Source organism: Hippocampus comes, unplaced genomic scaffold (genome assembly GCF_001891065.2).
Source record: "Hippocampus comes isolate QL1 unplaced genomic scaffold, H_comes_QL1_v1.1 scaffold104, whole genome shotgun sequence".
Lineage (NCBI taxonomy): Eukaryota > Metazoa > Chordata > Actinopteri > Syngnathiformes > Syngnathidae > Hippocampus > Hippocampus comes.
In genome coordinates this window covers 4,554,344-4,576,740 of record NW_017806072.1, presented here as the reverse complement: position 1 = coordinate 4,576,740, position 22,397 = coordinate 4,554,344, and the positions used below count along the sequence as shown (strand labels likewise).

Sequence of the window (22,397 nt, the reverse complement as noted above, 5' to 3'; positions counted from 1 at the left end):
TGAGTGGCTTTCCAAGCACCTTAGTAGACAAGTCCTCCTTTGTGAGCTCGAAGAGTCTATTCAGCGGTGGCCGGCAAGACCCGAGGAGCTCCCCTCGTCTCCCATCTCTAAGATGGGCTTGTACAAGAGTTTTCACATGAATGCTGCTGTGAGCTCAGCCCTGATTTAGAGATGCAGATCTCTGTTTTGTCTCACAACATGCATAGAAGCTGATGTCATCACCCTACGTGTTACAAAAGAGGTAAAATACAAGGCGTTAATTTTGGTTCAAGTTTATTAAATTCAAGGCTAAGATTAAATATACAGCTGGTTGGATATTGACTTGCAGTTAAGATTGCTCATCTGTTCTTATCTGAGAGAAGCAGCTTTCAGTTCATTGCAGACATTCCTTTCTATTCACCATGCTCATTAACTCATCCGGCCACTGACCTCTAGTGGGCATAGGTTGAATTAACTACCAACGCCAAACTCATTAAGCCTTCCCTAATTGTGATGAAAATGAATTTGATGGTCAAGGTGGCTCTGCTTAGAGTTTGATATTCAGAAGCCTCCTACAGGCGTGCACTAATAAACAAATAAATGATCATATCATCATGTGTCAGACAAGTTTCAGGAATAGTTTCACAAATGACATATTTTAACTCCAACTTGCAAACGACAAGGTTAGCCTTTCATGAACCCCACCCCGCCCCCCAAAGAGTCTATCACACACACTTTCACAGCCTTTTCTGCCAAACCTTCATGACGTGGAAGGATTTTTGCGGGATCCTTCGCAGACGCCCTGTCATGACCATTTTTATGTCATCCATGTTTCAAAATGGATACCCTTGAACTTGAGACAAGTGGGGAAAATTGAGTTTACTGTAGCTATTGCATAAATATTCTCTATATTCTCTATATTATCTATGTGTAGGGCAAGATCATGCATCATGATAGAGTAGCATGCAACATAACGCCAGTTTGTTGGTGAGGGATTCTGGCATCAAAGTGCTGTTTCACATTCTCCATATGTCTCACCTGATGATTCGTAGGCTGTGATAAGACACAATTATGAAAGGCGTGATTTTCTTTTTCTTCAGAGCACATCAAAGGGGTGAGAAAAGCTCCCTCCATTTCTTTCACCTGCGACAGAAGCAGTGGCGAGACAACAAGAAAGGTTGGGAGGAATATGGACACTAACTTGGGTTTTCCATGGCAGAATTCGATGGCAACAGTGTATGATCAAAGTGAGAATTCAGGGATATACAGTATGCCACAACAAATAATCACCGCTTTCAATGATAAATACATCCTCTAGTGTACATGCATTATGTTCTTTTCTGTCCATAGCTAAAAAGCATGAAGCATCTCTGAATTTAGAGAGGCCTGAAGTGTCAGTACCGTACAGTCAAAATATAAGAAGTTTTACGAACTGCTTTTTCAAGGGAAGGGAGGAAGATAAATTCTTGCTTCAAACGGTATAATTTGAAAGTGACAAGGTGAGGTGCTTGAATAAGCTAGCAGACTTCATCGTTACGCCTCCTTAAACGAGATGACAGAAAAAGTAAAATGTCTCAATCGTGGAGTCATCCCGCATGAATCTAACAAGCGCAAGACTTTCAGGGTGTGTCATTTCAGTCAAAGGATTAACTGCGCATGACTTTTTCTTTGGCTATTTACAACACTTCTTCCAAAGAGCAAGAAAATAGTGCTGAGTCATCATTACTTGTCAGCAAATTTAAGGTGGATAAAAAGTAATAAAGGAATTAACTTCTTCTTACTCTCGTAACAAAAAAATAAGATGCATGAGTTGCATCTGATGTGTGACGCATTACTGTACACGTTCCTCATTTGTCATTTAAGTTGTATTGTTTGTATCTATTGCTATTAAAAGTAGTTCATGGCATTTACAGTACACCTTTCATTTGGCCATTGGCAACGAGAAGTAGTTGGCTCCTCTCTCTCCTGTGGGTGAGAGGAAAGATATTTCATCTGTGCTTTATGTTGCATAAAGAGCACATTTGACAATAATGTTGACTTGAACTTGAATTTGAAGTATTACCCCCCCCCCCCTCACACACACACACGAGGTAAGGGGCAACCATTGATTTGGCCCCCCATGGAAAAAAAATATATTGCTTTGAGCTGCATGACTTCAATTCCACAAACTGAAAATGACGTTTTCTAGGGCCCCTGTCAGTCACTGACCCTGAGAATTGTCATTACGTTTCCCCCCTCCCCTGTCCAGGAGTCATCATTTGTGTATGCATCTTGCAGAAGGTGGGAGCTTTTATGATAAAAATAGAAAGTTGAAGGTAAAATCTATTGAGAACGTCTCAGCAAAAACTATTAAAAATGGGAAGAGGATATCCATTAGCCAAGCCACTTATCCTCACGGGGTCGCGGGCATGCTGAAGCCGATCCCAGCTGATTTCGGGCAGTAGGTAAAATTAAAAGTAAAACCGCCACCGCATGTAGAAGGTTCATCAAAGTTGCCCCCCCCCCCAAAAAAAAAAAACAAAACAAAACACCGTTTAAGTTGTTCACATTACTATCAATCAATCAGGCTATGTGACCATTTTGGGCTGCGTTTTTTTTTCCTCTCTCACACACAGACACACACTCACGCACATCTACTCATGGTATAACATTGCATAAAAATGATAGTTATCGATGACAGTAGATGTGCAGCTTATTTCAAGAAAATAGTAGAGGCTCGCAGGCGCACACCATGCTGGCGCAGACACACTGCAACCACAGGTACGGCTGACGAAGTGACCTTAAATACTCAATGACATGTTTATTTAATTTTGGCACGCTAGCTTATGAAGACTAGTCTAAAGTATTTTCAATACAACCGAATTGTTTGAATGCTGCAGAATTGGCACTGGTCACAAGGATCACGGCAACACAGATGAGGCCATTTCACCCGGATTGGATTTTTACTCTTGGCCAGAATGCGGAGTTGGATTCTGGTGAAGGTACACCATTCTAAACGTTAAAACTTTTGGCCATTCGAGGAATTCAAACAGCTCCAGGCAGCCACCAGCGTGCTACCGCTGACTGTCCACTTTGTTGTGTTTTGGAGATATTGGATGAGGAGTGTCGAGTGGTGATGGAGAGCAAGAAGGGTTCATGGCACTATGAGCGAGTTTGGTTGATGAATATTCCGATAATGAATATCAGGAGAGAGTCACAGAATTCAGAACACCTTAGTGGCAATGGCAGACTGACACAAACATCAAATAGGGTTCAGAGGTCACAAGGCTGATGAGACTTTAATCATCTTGTGTATTGGCTTTGAGCTGTAGCTTGTCTGTTAAATGGTAAAGCAGGACTGAGAAAGCTGCAGCGGGGGACACACACGACGCACAAAAATCAATGCCTTATGTTCTTTGTTGCATGCTGTCCTCAGTTACGTCCGCCTTTTCTCGATTAAAGCAGCGTGTCGGCACAACATCAGTCAGTCAAGCGGACCCCTCATCTAAGTCGCACAACAGAACTTGGTTCATACACAAGGTGACCTGCATTATTAGGCGCCCTGTCCATTTTGGAGAAAAGGTTTCTATGGTCATGAATATACGGCATACACCATCCACATTAGCAGATGAACAATTCTTTTCAATACTTGTGACTGAAATTGAGATGTCCTGCAGTCTGCCACTGCACATACCCAGAAACTCTGAGCTGAATATGCGTGTAAACGCTTTATGTCGATCACTGTCAGACATACCTTCTTAGGTCACAAACAGGTCATTGTGTGTTTAAGTCATGACCACCAGAGGGGAATGAGTTGCCACAAGAGACCGTGGAAAGACAAATTCCAAGCAAAAAGTGCACAGTCATGCATACTTTTAATTTGTGGCAGGAATTAGGCCAAAGACATTACCGTCTGAGCCAAAAAGACCAACGTCTCCTCGGAGCCCCAAGCAACGTCATTTGTATTCTTCACGAGTTCTGATCTCCAGTTGTATTTGAGATTCTTGAGCCACGGGGATGGAGGAATTGAGGGTTTTTGGAAGTGTGGCATCAAGACATGGAATAACACAACAGGACAGGCTCTCTTCATCCTCAGTAGGGCGATTTGAATGCCTGGAGTGCTGAAGCTAAGGAATTAAATAATGAGCCTCAGAATTGCCAGAGGGGGTGACAAAGGGGAAAACGAGATGATACTTTTTCCATTTCCCAGCTTTTTGATTCCCTGGTGTAAACTAAGTGGACACAATTAGGATGGGGAAGAGCATCCATGGACAGCTTTTACACCATTCGGCCCAGATGAAAGAGAAAAGACAAAGTCCTTAAGCCAGCAACACCATTTTGTTTGCGTTTCACCTTTCACTTTCACCACTTTTTCCCTTTTCTGACCTCCGAGCTACTTCTATTACTTTCTGTTTTATTCTGCCCTCCTTCTAACCCTTACCGCCATCACCTATCACTTAAATTGTCCAGACTGTTCACAGAACTGGCTTAGTGATACACATTTAAAAGCAATTACTGTACATACAGCCAGAAGGTAATGTGATTCTTTGCTGTATGCTATGCATGTCCACATGTTCAGCATCTTGTGCATCATTTACATTTGGAGCAGCTGCTTCTCTTTGTGCATTCACGTGCAGTGATTTATCCTCAGTGTGAAAGCTACGTTTCAACATTGGAAAGATAATCAACCAAGATGTAGGATGACTTCTGAATGTGTCAGGATTGGATCAGTTGATGCTAACCTGACACCGGTTGACAGAGTCAGACAGACAGACAGACAGACAAATGCACATACGCATGCATTATGTAATATACGATGTTGTGAAGGCCACATGCTAAATTCATCATCTTGACTTCGGTGTCCGAAGATACTTTTGAGCCGACTGTCTCTTTCTGGACTTTTGTAACCGTCATGGTTAAATGGACAGCATTTCTAAGGCACTTTTCTACCTTTGAGAGAGCCAAAGTGCTCTACTTTTAAGAGAGCCAAAGTGCTCTTAGCGCAGTCTTCTCGTTCACATATTGATGACGTCACATGCAGCAAAGGAAAGGAAACGTATTTGCAATTCAGCCTGCTTCCACGAGAATTTATTGTGATATTGTATGAAGGACTGCTTTATTGGTTTTGAGTGGTTACTTGGAATAAGGCTTGTTTTTAAAGAGATGGTAAAAACACACGCACACAAAATGTGTTTTTGTAATTAAAAAAAACAAACAAACAAAAAAAAACCAGTAACCTGAGATACAACTGTAGAGGTAATTTATTTGGTCTCTTTGGATCTTTATGTTGCAGTCCGTCATACAAACAGAACTTGGAGCTTCTCTTATTTGGAGCTACAGTATAATATAGTTTCATGTGCACTGGGAGATTTCAGGTCAAACCCAATCCTTTGGGTGATTCTGGTCCACTTTCAATTTGTTCAAATTTCAAAACAAGTTTCCCCCATCCATCTATGATCTATAAGAGTACTCACGATGGAATGAGCCTATCCTAGCTGAACCTTTGGACTGGTTTCCAGGCAATCGCAGGGCACATAAATTCACATTCACATCTCCCCCCTACCGTATGGCCAAGGCCTCACATAAAAATGTCCCAACTGGGATTTAAACATATATTCTTTAACTGTACACTTGATATGTTAGCCGCATGTGCCAACGTGCCACCATAGGAGGGTCTCAACATCGTTAAGTATTCTATCGGTCTTTATTGAAGAAATTGTTGCATTTTGATTTTCAGTGCTGACAAGAATGTTGGCTGTGGAGATTTTGATGCCACTGTTGTTTCCTGACAGGATCATTAGTTGTAAAAATAAAAAAAGGGCAAGGTACTTGGCTTAGCTGTGCAGCAGGGTCTAATTACCCAAGAGACACTGGGGCCCAGGGGGTGGAAAGAAATGGTCATTTAAATGGGATGTTAATTGTAATTACCGTTCTGGAGGGATATCGTCATAGCAACCTTAACCCCTGATGGAGTCAGTGAAGGATACACTTGTGTAAGTGACAAAAAGGAGACTTATAGTCGCTGGTATGTATAATTCCGCCGACTTTGAATAATGACCGAAAGGAAAGCCCACCCGTATTTCTCCACGTCCACAGTCTTCCACCACTCCTCTTTCCAGCCAACTCTTTTGCTCCATCTTTTTGCATTCTCTTACGCTTTCATGTTCATCCCTAAAGAGCCCCCCTTGCTCACACGCCGCACGCTGTTGGTTTCTCCTGCTGTTGTGCCGTCATCCACACTGACCCAATGTTTTCTTTTCTGCCTGGATGCTTCCTCCTTTCATGTCTCCCACTAATCACATGCAAGAGGTTCACAAACTGCTGTGTGTGTGTTCTTCATTTTATGGCGTATCAACCGCCAGCACTTCCATTTTCTACATGCAGTAAATGGGGCATGAATGTGTGTGTTTTAGCCTTCCGTGTGGCAGAACAATGCGCAAGATTTTATTATTATTATTTTTATTTATCTAAAAGGGAACAGTGAATATTGATGAATATTAACATGTACTGCAAATATGACTAATTTCCATCTTTAGTCCCTGGGCGGCTTGATGTAACATTTTGAGTACAAATACAATATATTGAAAAAATATATTGAAACATCAAGACAAAAACAATCTATACTACAAGTAAACAGATCTCTCATTCATTCAGCAGGAGGCAAAAAAAAAAAAAAAGTGTGCCCAAGAAAGCTGTGCTTTGATGCGCTCGGATGTGATTAAGTTAAGATATCCTTTATTGTCCCACACTGGGGAAATTTGCAGTCTACAGTCTACAGCAATTGCATGAATTACTCTTACTGATTTCCTTGGCAGTAAGGATGTTGCCTGACAATTATGTTTTCCTTCACACTTTAATGTGATGGGTGCATGTTTTTGTGAAAACGGGACGGCATTGTCGTTGACTCCACACTTATCGTTATCTCTCTAATATCAGTAAAGCCACCAGTTCTCTATGGCATCAGACAGAGCCTGGCTGCACGAAATACAAGTCTGCATCGATTTAACATCAGGCTTCAGGAGAGGTCGTCTGATGCTCTATAGATAGACGATACCACGTTTGCCAAATCATGCTGGTTTTGATTTCCAAACTTTTACTCCTCCTCCTGAAAAGTGCTGATGTTTACTGCTGTACGGCCTGCTGGGTTTGTCTCCTCTCACAGCAATCATATTACTCTGTAGATGGTCATGCAGCTTTATAGCAATATGTCTCGGGAGCTTACTTTATTTTTTGGACCATGAAGCACATGTTAAATAATTTAATTTTCTCAAAAATCGACAGTGCGCCTTGTAATCCAGTGCACCTTCTGTATGGATGTATTCTTTTCAGTTTGATGTCTTTAATTCAAATTCCTTCCAATTGACTTTCACATGTTTAATCGCTAGCAGCCGTACATGTTTTCGTCATACTGGAACTAGAAGTACTTCCAAAAATCATGGGAAATGTAGTCCTACTAGCCTAATGCTGCGGTTGGACTGAACGTGACCCGAGTGTTTCTGGTGGGGCATTTACAATGTTACAATGTGGGACAATATCATTGCGGTGTGTAGGAGCAAGAGGTAAACAACACAGCCGACTTCCAACAGCTGCAGAGTCCAATGAATAGAAGGAGCAGGCGTATCAGTTGAGTGGATTGACTTGTTAACAGTTGTTGAACTGTCAAACAAGACAGCATTTCGCAATAACACAACCACCAGTCACCATATTAACTAGTATGCTAAAACTTGACTGTCGGGGAGCCCTTCTTCGTCTCTGCTAGAAGCAACTTGCGTGTAGTTGCACAGCGAACAGACACACGCAAAATCTATCAAATAAACATAGAGTACAATGAGAATAAACCATCTGACATGCAATGCACCTTCAAATCCGTTGGCCCTTATGTATGAAATTGATATTGCGCCTAATAATCCGGCGCACCTAATGGTCCAAAAACTACGTTAAGCCATGAATTTACAAAGATTTTCTGTGATCTTCGGCAATGGGTAAAGTGTGGTGCACTGTATTCATGCCCCTTACCAGTTAAGCTGTTGAAACAAACACAAAATTGTCCACGATAAGGATCAGGCTGTGGCTGTACTGAACAAAATCCTCCAGAAAAATCAAGGCGGGATTTTTGTCCAATCATCCAGAAAAAACATTTGTGTAGTCAGGCTCACAACCTCTGCGTCGTCAATCGCAAACGCGTGTGTAATACGGTCACTGCTTTGTGCGTACCCATCAACTTCCTCTAAAACAGATTCAGCCGCGCATACCCTGATGGAACTTGCTTTGCACACAGGGTCATAGTCATGCTGCAACTTCGTCTTCACCAAACTTCCGTCATCAAAGTGGGACTTGTACAAAAATATTCTGGCTAATGAATCTGAGTCAGCTAGAAGATCTTGCAAACTATAGTTTGATTGAAAGTAACTCCCATTTTCTTCATCAGATTGTGGATGATTAAGTTGTTTGTTTTTTTTCTTCTTCTTTAACAGAGCTCCCCACAGCCATTAGCAAAAATGACACACATGTGGTGTAAATACAACACAGCCAACAGTCAACAAGTCAACATTGACTTAAAAAAAAAGTAGAATGTGTATAATACAAACACCTTTGCTTTTGAAAGGAGCAGGTTGGCCAGTGGTCTCTTTTTAACATGCACAGCTCGCAGTGTATCATGTATGATGTGTTTTCATTTGGGAATCCAAGACATGACTGGTCTTGTCACGTACCATCCGCTCACCTTTTCTTCTTCATCCTTCCGTCCCTTTAGTCTGCGCGGCCTCTAACCTGAATGACCTCTAGTCGTGCTCGAGTTGCCTGACAGCATGTCTCATCCATCTAGAAATGAAGAGAGGAGACTACTTCAGTCAGAACGCGGCAATAAAAGTCATGCAGCTGAGGAGATTGCTGTACGACAAAACACATTATTGTACCAAATCGTCTGTCATTTAAAGCAGCATAATTGCTGCTCAGAGTTGTAAAGAAAAGCGAAATAGGAGACGTCTGAAGGGTGGCAGGGGGGACGACGTGTACAACGTCAAGCAGTTCTTCGTTGACACTAAGCGTGTATTCATTGTCCATATATTGCCAAGCTTCAAATGATGCCTTCATATCTGATATTTTTGTTCTCACACATCTCGTGCCATTTGCGGATATTAAGGCAAGTCACTGCTAATGCACTTTCTATTTTGATTATACTGCACTGACCACCCAGGCACGACAGCTGCATGTTAATGAATAAATGAATGAATTTGAGCTGGTTTGATCCATCGCCATCAGTCGGCATCTCTCTCTTGGTAATGACCTCAATAATGGTGCAGACTTTAATGGGATTTTAATTGATTTAGCTGCCGTGCGTGTGTCCTGTACTGCTCAGACAAAGGTAAGTTTAGGAGCTGATTATATACAGTTTGTTTTCTGTGAGCCAGTTAAAAACTGTCAAATCAGAGCCGCTTTTCAATAGCCAAGATGTTGCTACTCAGTCCACTAAAAGTGTCATTAACATTGACATGTAAAATCAACTAAAGATGCAGTACTCAACAGAAATTAAATTCCTCATTAAAAAAATCACTTACGAAAGGAAATTGTGAGTCCTGTTTGATGATCACCGAAATAGCTTACAGCATTTTACTAAGTTGAATTCACTATTCCAGGTATATGCTTTTACCATTCAACCCGACTCAAGACAAGTTTGTTGGGTTGCTCTTATATTCTTGTCCATTCGCCAATAGTGGCTGAGACGATGACGTGGTTGCTGCCCATGTGTCATTAGCCTCGGCGCTACTGATAAGCCTAATTCAAACCGTATAATGTTTTCGAGCCGGTCATTAAAGAAGTGAATTAGCACTGCAGCTGCGCTATAATAAACCATGCCGTTCCCATTGCCGGTGTGAATATTTAGGATGTTGGAGAGACATAACGCTTACGACCTTACAATGTATTTGTACGATATAAAATAAGTCCATTGTGTTAATCATAGGTTACTCATCTTGCTTTGACTAGATTGGGTTGGATGTAGGGCGGGAATCTTTTGCGACTTCTCATTTTCATTCGCTTACAATTCAGACAGCTGCGATTCGACTATAATGCATCTCCGTGCATTGTTTTGTTTCAGTTGTTCTTTTTTTTTTTAATGTCACTACTTAAAGTATTACTTTTAAAACAGTAACGTTTTTGTAATGACCCACTTTCCCATGACTAAAATTCATTTTGGATGCATTTATTCTTTAATTCAAACAAATTGGAAGTGATGTGCCATGCAAGTATTTTTCAGGATTGCAATAAATCAACAGCGTTGTTTTAATTTGTGTATGCAACCATTATAACAGTGTTTGTTATTAAGCTGGGAGTGGTGAATATTTATGATATCAGTTTATGTACTGCCAAATTAATGTATATCAAAATGATTCATTCAGATGGCCTCTGAGGTGTCATGTAAACAAAAATACATACAAAGCACGGCTCTCTCGTTAATTTGCACATCATGCACGTTACAGCGGGAGTTGTACGTCTGCCTTCTACTTTTTTTCTGTCTTCTACCATTGCATTAGTAAATAGTTGATTGAAATGTAGGAACCAATTCACAGTTGTTCACAATTTCAATGCAATGGATCTGCGAATATCTTTATAAAACAGCAATTTTTGGTTCAGGGTTCTTTTGGAATGAGGTTGGTTGGGTTGCACTTTTGTTACGATGGCTTTAGATTCATTCTTCTTTTGTGGTGTGCGGGGGCTTCCTCAAACCAAATTAATAGACTCGACCTGAGCCTCTCTTCCCCTTGACATGACCAGGCTTATCTCAAGTAGTTTTCAAAGTGAAGTCCTGACACTTTTAGTTCAGATGCTCTCGCTGAATTGGATTCATATCAGAAACGTATTAATCCTGTTGAAATTCAAAGGACGATATACATTTTTTGACAATGTAAAGATATTCCGAAAAAAATGTAGTCTAGTCTTCTGCATACAAAAATATCTGTGGTGACAGACAGAGAGATGACTTTGAATCCCAGGATTCCAGGTGGTCTGCACTTCTCAAAAATGATGGCAATCGGCTCATGTTATGACTGTCTTGCGCATCTTTGCTTTGCTTCGATCAGCAAAACTACACATTTGGTGCACACTTGTGGAGATACTCATTAAAAACACAATCGGACAGAACAGATTGGGTTCAGACCTAAAGCAATGTCTTAGCGTGACCCACTTCAAAACGTGGATGTAACATTTCACAGACTTTAAATATTCTAGGTTTGTATGAGTGTCTGAGTACAATTGTTCTTTTTGAAATTATCAGAAATCTTAGGGTCCTGATTAGGGAATTACGAATGGGACTTTCATCTCACTGGCCCGGGCCGAACTGCCGTCTTTCTGCACGAAATTATTAGGTCAACATGAGGTGGGAGTCATTATTTTGGAGAACATCTCTTGTATATGTCAGAGCATTCCCTCACATTGCTCTGGCCGAGAGCATTCTGCTCGCTATCGAGTTAGGATGCGCAGATCGTGAAATGCATCACTTTCTGTGTGTGTTTGCTCCATTTTTTACTGGCTAGCACCACGCAATCCTTCAGTGAATTGGGCCCAGAGTCTTTTAAATTTCAAATGAGCATTGGCAAAGGTGTGGGATTAAATAGCTTCTGTTTCTTTCTAATCCTTTTCAAAAAGTTAAATGAGTGTGTGTGTTTTTAAATCCCTTTTATTATTGTTTGATGACTATTAATTGTTTTGACATCACATTTGAAATAACACCATAATTCATTCATTTAAATATGAGAGCATTTTTTGTTGTTGGACGTCACAGATTGTTAAATGTTTGTCTTCTTCTTTATCTTCCGTGCAAGCAGAGAGGGTTCGAGTGCCATTCAGTGATGATATAAACGTGAGTATGAATGGTTGTCTATCTCGATGTAGACTGTGACTGTGCAGGGTAAACCCGAATTTCTCCCTAAATCAGTAATTATTGAACTGTATATTAATTTATGGATGGATGTTTTCGTTGGGTGCTGATCCACGCAGTACACACATTCGCAGTATGTTAAAAATGTCACATTAATATGCAAAGTGGGTTGAGCAGGAAACAAAAAAACAAGATGGCATCTTCCCTTGGTTTTAGACCCACAACATCAGCAGCATTTGTTTCTCTCTGACTGATTGTGTATTTCTCTGAGGGAAAAAACTGTAGGCCATGAAAGCCGAAACCGCTCTGTCTCCAATCCCAATGCCTAGGCCTAGACCAAGGTCCCGGTAGTTTGCTACGTTTCCGGGCAGCACGCCGACCAGGGGACAGGATCAAACGCTAGAGGAGAAGAGGGTGGTGACGGCAGTCAGATGTTCTTTCATCTCTCCTCCACCATTCTAGCTCGCACACTCATTCTTCATCCTCCCTCCCACTGGCTGAGGAAGTCCACACAAAGAAAGCTGTCTGAAGGAACTCTCTATGTGGTCTACAACTGTGTTTTTATTCTACTGTAAATGATTTATCCTTGGTAGCAAAACAGATCAAATCAAACTTAGTTATGCACTCCAATTTTATATGCATCAACCCCCCTGATAGATATACGGCATGCGTTCCTGTCAGCATTTTCCCTCTCAAGCGATTTTATGAGCTCACACAAACTGTGAGTCCGCAGTGCAACAAACGGCTTGATCTAAATAGGATTTCCTTGAAGTGGAGATGATGCCAGTGTTTTTTCCCTCTGTTTTCTTTTATGAGAGGCACACAGTATTTACACAATTTGCCTGGCGCAGCTACGGAGTCTTGTCAAATCGTTTCGCACTACCGTCCTGGTTTCCCCAGGGGGGAATGTGCATTGTGCATTGTAAGATGAGATGCAAAACTATTGGTGAAGGTGTTAAACAAATATATTTACAACATATTTATGCATACAACACGAAACATAAACCAACCAGATTAAGCAGCAGAGGGTTGTAGCAGGAAAGGTTATTGTGTATAATCTGAGAGATGAAGGCCATCGTTATAAATTTGACAGCAATAGTCAATATGAATAATACCTGTCAAAATCACCTTCCCGCAGCCCCATGCCATCATGATGACAACTGGCCTCTTCTCTCTCTCTCGGATACTAACGCACCCGCCACGTCACCACCGAAAGACAAAAGAGAGCGCCGCATTACGCAGACGCCCTCCCAACACCCCCCTCGATCAGGGAGACAGCCGGATTGAGAGGCATATATGATCCCTGAGAAAAAGTGCAGGCTGAGCCCTGCTCTCTAGACTCGCTTCATGCGCACTGGTACCATGAGGCCCGAACCTGACGTCAGTGTTATTTCTGTCCATCTCTAAACCAGGGAGGGGTTATCATCTCTAATGCATTATTCACACATGCAGTATCAACCAAGACAGGTCTTATCTGAAGAGGACAAAGCTACTATCACCCCTGCCGAGCTCACAAAAGCCCTTTCTGATGAATACCACTGAATTCCGAATTGACATATTGTATTTGAATTTATCCATACACACTAACGTCAAAGTTCCATTTTCTCCCTTTTATGAGTAAAGGCTCCAAGGAAAGGTGTGTGACGTATTGTGTCCTCATGCAGTGGATTTGAGGGGTTTTGAAATTCACGAGCAGAACGTGACATTATGAGACGTAATGTTACAGGAAACCTAAATGATTGCATCCTTGACCGAATACTGCACAAATATGAGATGTAATGTTACAGGAAACCTAAATGAATGCATCCTTGACCAAATACTGCACACATAACATTCTCAGTGACATTCAACAAGAGTCTAGTCGGCTGGAGTAATAAATTAAGGATCCCTCATCTAATTAGCTGGTTTTCATCATGCACGGTTAATTGTGTTTACATTACCTCTACTGCCTGCCTTGATGACTGTGACAGGGAGAAGTCATCTCCCATCTGTCGCCTCAACTACATATTTCTAACAACTTGAATTACTTACTGGCAAGAACTACTTTCTAAAATCTCTAAGATTTTAGGGTTGTGTTGTTGACATCGGTGCAAGGGTAACTCCATCCATCCATCCATTTTCTAATCTTCTTACCCTCACAAGGGTTGCGGGCATGCTGGAGCCAATCCCAGCTGTCTTTGGGCAGTAGTCTTGAAAGTTTAAGTGTAGCCATCAGTACTCTGCACAAGAGCTTGCTTGCTTAAATGTCAAATATTCAAAACGAGGAGTGATGGATTTTCTTCAAGGAATAGTCTACTATTAAAACTGGAAAGCCTAGTAGTTTGCACATGTCTCACAGTTCTGAAGTTTGAATCTATTTGGTGGAGATTTCATGCTCTTACTCGCGTGGGCTTTCATCGGGTATATCGGCTTCCTGGCCCATTCCAAAAAAGATGCATGTTACAGGCCAGCACATTCAACAACGACAAAGGAAACCTCCTCTACCCACAGTACTTGACCACTGTGACTCTCAAGCCACATCCAGCATTTTTGACATCATGTGTGCCAGTTTAAATGCAAGATGTATATCAGATTCTCCCCATGTCTGTGTGGGTTTTCGCCGGGCACTCCGGTTTCCCCCCCACATTCCAAAAAACATGCATGGCAGGCTGACTGGACACTCTAAAATTGTCCCTAGGTGTGAGTGTGAGCGCGGATGGCTGTTCGTCTGTATGTGTGCCCTGCGATTGGCTGGAAACCGGTTCAGGGTGTCCCCCGCCTGCTGTCCGAAAGGATAGGCTCCAGCACCCCCCCCCGCCCCCCCTTGTGAGGATAAAGCGGATCGGAAATCAAACAGCCATTCTACCACGTGTAACAAAAGGAGATACGGTCAGAAGATGACCTCTATGGGCCAAAAGAGGAACTACAGGCTGTGATATCCTTTCCCTTCTTCGGTAATGAACTTGCCATCAGAAAATGAGAGTTGCTCTCTGGCTCACCAGCAATCAGATGGTGACAGTTGACAAACGTAATGTATGTTTTAAGAATCAGTAATATTTAAATCATACAATCAGAAGGAGTGATCAAGCAAATGAAAATATTAATAAGATCGATCACACTTACCAAAACTGCTGATAACATAGAAAGAGTACAGGGATTGTTTACCCTTATATTTCAAGTTCAACAAGTCAGTAATCGGCTTAATTAATGCTAATTTATCTGCCAATAACATACCATTTTTATTTCAGGTCATCATTCTAAACGCCATTGTTGGAAGATTAAATTAACATTAACATCTTCTCCTAAATTTGACACTGACAGCGACTGATACCATTGTACGATTGCACGACTCGTACTACTTAATACTCGTACTTCCAGTTACGTTTTACAAACTGTCAGCCACAGGTGAGTCCGTGCAGGTCATGCTTTTGTTTAGCTGTTCAGTTTCGCAGCATCTCCAACTGTTCCAATCAAATGGCACGAGAACCTTCGTGAAAACACTACAACAAACACTAACGGGTCAAAGTGAAAGTTAGTATTTCTCTTTTGACACTCGGTGGCAGTGTTTTCCTTCTCTTGCCGTTCGGTTGCAAGCCAATGACAAAACGAACAAGACTCAACCAGCCTGGCGAAAGGACACAAATAAAGCGTTTGATGTTCAACTCAGATTTTGGTTTGACAGAGCGAGAATCTGGACAGACTGGTTAGTTTCGTAACCCAGAAATTTAATTCGCAGAAAAGCAAAGTTCATGAGGGACGGGATCGATGCAGACGTTCGCATTGCAAGGAATGATTACTTGTGTAAGTTTTCTAACCAAGGGGCACAGGCACATTTAAATGGGATCGACTCTAAGAGCCGGATTGAGCAATTGCAAAGCTCTGTTTTGATTGACATTTTCAGAGAGCTATAATTTTGTATTCTTCCATTGTTAATACTGTGGTTGTTGTTTGCATGGGTGTTAATGCATCATTCTAAACAGTTTCTGTGTTTTGGTTAACTACGTGCGTGCATTATAAATATAATCACATTAACAGCATGATAGAATAGCGGTATTTTCTTTGTAAACGGGGCACTTAATGACTACTGCAACTGTTGTGAAAGCGCTACATAAATAAAGATAAGATAACCTTTATTTGTCCCACACTGGGGAAATTTGCAGTCTACAGCAGCAAAATTGTGTGTGTGTGTGTGGGGGGGGGGGGGTAAAGTGTTTCATTGCACAAAATAAACGTTTCAGAAAATGTGTTGTATTGTCTCAAAACACGAAGGATACAACAACAAGACTAAGCTTAGCAACAAAAATACTTACTATGATGAATGCAAAACGAGGCGAGAAAATACATGGCATGACTAGAGAGATCGTCGAGAAAATTCAACACTTGTAGACAGTCATGAGCAAGGTGAGGAATAATCCGACAAATCTTGCCCACTTTGACAGTCCTTAAATACATGGCAATGGATAAAATCATTGGCAGCAGGTGTGCACACTGAAGGGAGGGCCCTCGATTGCCACCTGCTGGAGACATAAAAGAACAGAGTCATGACACATATATTAAATCTAATTGTGTAGTAAGTGTAAACCCAGTTAAATGTCTAAAGATGTTGTACAAAACCATTGACCATTTTTGTTTGATAATCTTAAATGGTTGAAAAAAAATATACGGTCTGTTTTATATTTTTTTAGAATCATTGGCTGCTTGTGGCGGAGAACTGACCTTACATCATGGAGGCCATGGTGGACTTTCTTAACATATTGCACCTGGAGGCAAGCGGATTATCTCTGACACTTGGCCTCATCTTCCTGGCTCTACTGTACTGGTGAGCAATGGTTCTGGTGTTCTGGCTGCTTCGGCAATCAGATCAACAACAACTGCAGAAAGTCACTCCAGATCTTCTTGGTGGTCAAAATGAATTTAGCCACCTTATGATAACCAAGAACAAAATGACAGTGTATGCATAAGAGAAGATGCAATTATGTTGTCTCTCAGTTCTTTTTGTTTTTGTTTCACAGGTATTCAATGTACCCCTTTTCAGTCCTCACTCGATGTGGAATCAAACATCCAAAACCAATCCCCTTCTTTGGAAATCTATTCCTCTTTCGTCAGGTAAATTGTGGACAGAAAGATTTCATGCGCAACTCCTAAAGGATTTGAATAGATGGTAAAACTGATAACCTTTTGATTGTACAACAAGATATTGCATGCTGCCATCCATCCGCTTTCTCATTCGGCTGAATTTAGGCGAGAGGCAGGGTGAATCCTGGACTGGTCTTCACTCAATCTCAAGTCACATTTAAAAAAACAACCACTCACATTCACATCTTTGGATAATTTACAGTCTTTAACTAAACTACAATGTGCATATTTTGTAGAAGGAAACTCAAGACCTCATGACTTTGAGGCAGACGTGGTGTTCACCACTATTCGACCATGTTGCTCAAGGCGATGTATTGATTGTTTTTTTTTTCTTGTTTTGGTATTTACAGTTTACATGTTGCTGTTATAATCTCTTTTGTTCCATCATCCTTTCAGGGTTTTTTCCAACCCCTGCGTGACCTCATAATGACACATGGTCGAGTTTGTGGGTAGTTACAAAACATTTTCTTCAGCTTCGTCTCTGTCATACAGAAATGACGTGCAGAGTTCAGTGTTATTAGCTGAGCCTCCACTTCCTACTTGCTGTGTTTTAGGTATTATTTAGGAAGGAGGGCAGTGGTGGTAGTGGCAGACCCGGACATGCTCAGACAAGTGATGGTGAGGGAGTTCAGCAGCTTTCCAAACAGAATGGTGAGCACCTGAACAACATCACGCAACATGTGATTCCTTCTGTTGCAAATCCAATATTTACATGCTTATGTCACTTCCAGCCCTTTTTTGATTTCACCTGAGCTGTTGTCGTTTTCTAACTGCTACCAGTTAGTTACTGTACACCGGCACCACAAAGTGAGGTGCAATAAAAAGCTGGAAACAAGTATGGCCTTGTGAAAGGATAATCGTGCTTAGTTTTGACTAGCACTTTAGGTTATTCATGCAGGCCCTTCACTATTGTGGTACTTTAGTGTAGATCAGCACAGCATTGCCTCAAATTGAGTGCCAAATGTCATTGTGAGGAACGGGATATCGTGTCAGGTGAGTGGGGCTGTACTTTGTGTGCTAACTTCTGATGCCACTGAGAACTTAGTCAATCATTAAATGTAGTTGATTAAATGTTCTTCCCTTGATTGCAGACTAATCGCTTTGCCAACAAACCTATGAGCGATTGTCTGCTCATGTTGAAGAATGAGCAGTGGAAAAGAGTCCGGAGTATACTGACTCCATCATTTAGTGCTGCCAGAATGAAAGAGGTGAGGGTCAAATTGAGGATTTGAATACTGGATGATTTCAAAGGGATGAAAAAAAAGTACAAATAAAATGCAAAACATTTGTGATCTTAATCGAAACACGCACCTTGGCTGACTTCATGTACGGCCGCTGAACTTGTTGATAGTTTTTTGGGGGGGGGGATTAGCTCCAGTTCAATCCGCGACACTCATAAGTAGAGGTGCAGTGTAGAAAGAACACGGATGGATGAAAAAAGAATTACAAGAGTGAAAAATCTATTTGTCATGACAAGTCTTGTATGCTCCAGTAGATGGTTCCACTGATCCAAACAGCCACAAGTGCCCTGATGAACAATTTGAACGTCTATGCTGAGTCAGGGGAAGCCTTTGACATTCACAGGTGAATGCAAATTTCATACACAATAGAAGACGGGCAATCCAAGCCAGTCAATTTTAAATTCTCTCCCCGTTTCATTACCAGGTGTTTCGGCTGCTTCACTATGGACGTAATCGGCAGCGTGGCGTTTGCAACTCAGGTGGACTCTCAAAACCACCCAGATGACCCATTTGTCCGCCATGCTCAGATGTTCTTCTCGTTTTCTTTCTTCAGGCCCATCATGCTTTTTTTCCGTAAGGACAGCCTGTTTTATGATGTATTTATAACATTAAGAAAATGTCTGTGTGTGTATGTGTATTGACAAATTGTTCTAACTTCCTCTTGGTATAGATGTCTGAATTTTATGAATCGCCCGATAGGCCCCTGCCGCAAATAGTGAAAATGTGCAAACAATTGACACCCATCTTAAAAGGGGGCAAAGCAAAAAAGACCAAATCATGTACAGTACACAATAATGAACCTGTTAATTGAACAAAGTATTCAGCGGTTAAATTATTCAACACAAACAAACCGCCATCACGAGGCCCCTAAAAGAATGTATTAGCTAGCTAACTAGGCTAGCATAAACTGATGTGACATCACACATAGGAAAACAAATGTGAGTATTACGTCAAAAGCCATATTAAGTCGTTTTGGCATTTACACACAACAATAAATGTTAACCATAAAGATTATTTTTTTAATCCCAGCAGTATGTGAGGCCAAACATTTAAATTAACAATTTATGAATTTGTGCAGTTGCTTTTCCGCACATCCTGGCTCCATTGATGGGAGTCATTCCCAACAAACGACGTCGCCAAATGAATGAGTTCTTCATCAACAGCATTCGGGGGATCATTAGGCAGAGGGAGCAGCAACCTCCTCAGCAGGTCTGAGCAAATTTTCTTAAATGCAGTGTGTGACCATTACAGAGCCCTGTACTATTTTTTTTAGCAGTTTAGAACCTTTTTTTTTTTGACTGAATCTATATGTAGAGGCGGCGGGATTTTCTTCAGCTGATGTTGGATGCGCGCAGCAGCAAGGAGGGTGGGTTTTCGGAACACAGCGCTGAGTCGGATCAAAGGACTCCAGAGTCTTCGCTTCACCTTCCCGAGTCGTCCGGCCGGCGTCCGTCGAAAAAGGTGATAACCGAAGATGAAATTGTAGGCCAAGCTTTCGTCTTCCTGCTGGCTGGCCATGAGACCAGCAGCAACACGCTGGCCTTTACCTGCTACCTGCTGGCAATCCATCCAGAGTGTCAGTGCCGAGTGCAGGAGGAGGTGGATGACTTCTTCAGCAAACATGTAAGCTTGTCGCTGCCTTGTCTGTTGTTTGCGCGCATGCTGAAAGTTTGACGATTCATTACGTGTTCCCTGTCACTGTAGGAATCCCCTGACTACACTAACGTCCAGGAGCTGAAATATTTAGATATGGTTGTATGTGAAGCATTGCGCCTCTATCCTCCTGGATTCAGGTAACGGGAACAAGAGTTATAGTCGGCAGTAGAAGACCAAAACAATACAGCGAGAAAAGAAGTTGAAAAAATTTCTGTTTTTCCATGATGGTGGTCAAGGTTTTCTCGGGAAATCGAGCAGGACTGCATGGTGAATGGAGTGTGCCTCCCAAAAGGATCCTTGTTGGAGATCCCAGCGGGTTTCCTTCACTATGATCCCGAGCACTGGCCTGAGCCGGAGAAGTTCATCCCCGAGAGGTAAACATGAACACAGTTGGACAAGTTATTTCCTAAATGTAAAAAAAGGGTTGCGTGTGACTTGCAATCGGCTGGCAACCAGTCCAGGTTGTACTCCACCTTTGGCTCAGTCGGGTGTGGGAAGGCTCCAGCTCAGCCTCAACCCTTTTGATGATATACAGACCTAGGATTTTAAGATGTTAAAAAGCAGATTACAAATAATAGTATTCCGTAACTTCTTTTTTTTTGCATTAAGAATTTCTGATCTACAGGACATCTGAGTTATTGTACTGTACTATTTAAATGTGTTTATCACATACCATACAAGCAATTGAAAGTAGTTCTGCCACTACTTAGCTACTAATATGTTAACAATAAATTAATATGAATAGCACACATTTGTGATCATTACAAGTATTGAAGAGAATGAAGAGAATTTTGTGTGTGTGCGCTGTCAGTGCTTGTAAAGAATGATGGTCTCATACCTAGCAATGGTGTTTCTCTGTATCCTCACTCAGGCCAATGTTTTGTCATGTCCTTGGTCTCTGAGTGTTTCGGGTTCAGACGTATAAGAGTCCTCACTACAAGTTTCTAAGCTTAGCTTGGCGCACACCAAGAAAACTATAGTTTTTATGGATACGAGCCCATTCAGATCTAATTTAATCCACTTATTGATGATCCGATTCCGTGACTTGACATTTTTGACTCCGAGACAATTTAGAAATCATACAAGCAGAGTAGCAGACAAAAATTGCAGGCAATTTTTAAAAGACATCAGTTTTAGCTGAACAGTGCAATTGTGTTTTACATTTCACCTTGACTCCCAATGTGAGTCGAGTACTGTACAGGTTATTGCTCATGGCTTTTACTCAATGCGAGTCTGTGAAATAAAAAGCACGCATCACTCCTTTAGATTCATCCCCGAGGCTAAAGCCAGTAGGCACGCGTTTGTGTACCTGCCTTTCGGGGCCGGGCCCCGCAACTGTGTGGGCATGAGGCTTGCCCAACTGGAGATCAAGATGGCTCTGGTCAGTCTCTTCCACAAGTTCAACATCATAACCTGCTCTGCCACAAAGGTGGGTTGCATTATTTCATGTGCACCTGAAGCTTAACGTAACATCTGATGAATCTTTTCTTCCTCCAGGTTCCGCTTGACTTGAAGTCATCAAGCACCCTGGGACCCAAAAACGGCATTTTTGTTAAGATCACAAGAAGGGACGAGGGTTGACATCTGAAACAGATGTGATTTGTACTTGGCATCTCTGAGTTGCTACTTTCAACATTGAATATATCCAGACGTGATTCAGTTTCTGTACAGTATATATAAGCTCCAAGACATCACACGGTAGTCATTCGGTTAATCATAGGAAGACTTTGTCGCTGCTCCAAAAGTCATAAAAGTGACTTTGACTCATTATGCTGGAAAAAAAGTTCATCAGAGGATGGATGGATGGACTAATAAAGCGGAGATTCCATAGAGAGAAAAGTAGATTAATGATACCACTGTTAGGCTCTGTCTTCGATGTTACCGATGATACATATGTTGGTTTCATCCAAAAGATTTTGTTGGGCAGGCTGGAGAGGATAACGACTTTATGAACTACTTCCGCATAATTTTCTTGCTCAGGATTGTACGTTTTTGTCCATCGTGCATTTTTAGTTTATACAGTGCACTTTAATATTTGGCTGCGGAATTATTCTGGAATCAAATGCCCCTGAAAATTCTCACCTAACACCCCATAATGACAACATGAGAAAAAGTTTCATTTTGTTGGGACAATTTTGCAAATTTATGACAGTACTACAGTAATAAAAAGCCACATGGATGTATATGGACTCCGGTGTGAGCCACTCAGTGACATTCACAGACATGTCCTGAGGCTACTGCTCTGATACCTTGGCTGTGTCACTCTGGTCTGAGGTCAAGAGCGCTCTGTAGCATCTTTTCAGCCAGGACGTTGCCGTGTATTGCTACAGTCATCTTTCCTTCAAGCCTGACTAGTCTCCCAGTGATTGATACAAAAGACATCGCCCATCTTCGGAGACCTGGAGACAATTCTTTTGACTTCATGCTGGGTTTGTGCTCTGACGTGCACTGTCAACTATGGGACCTGTATAAGATGCACCCAAGCTCAATTTTAAACGTATTTAAAACAAAGACGATATTTATGGGGCGTTGCATGGAGAAATGATTTGAAT

At 41.6% G+C, this 22,397-nt stretch overlaps 1 protein-coding gene across 1 annotated transcript; it reads left to right on the top strand.

Moving 5' to 3' along the window:
• Positions 1-15,416: 15,416 nt before the first annotated feature.
• Positions 15,417-22,028, top strand: tbxas1 (thromboxane A synthase 1 (platelet)). Its single transcript, XM_019894098.1, has 14 exons — positions 15,417-15,611; positions 16,498-16,631; positions 16,825-16,918; positions 17,345-17,397; positions 17,503-17,599; positions 18,040-18,156; positions 18,444-18,532; positions 18,614-18,762; positions 19,268-19,398; positions 19,504-19,812; positions 19,894-19,982; positions 20,082-20,219; positions 21,112-21,274; positions 21,343-22,028. Exons 2-14 carry the CDS (start codon positions 16,537-16,539, stop codon positions 21,424-21,426), a joined length of 1,608 nt encoding a protein of 535 aa, XP_019749657.1. The 5' UTR covers positions 15,417-15,611; positions 16,498-16,536; the 3' UTR covers positions 21,427-22,028.
• The last annotated feature ends 369 nt before the right edge of the window (positions 22,029-22,397 follow it).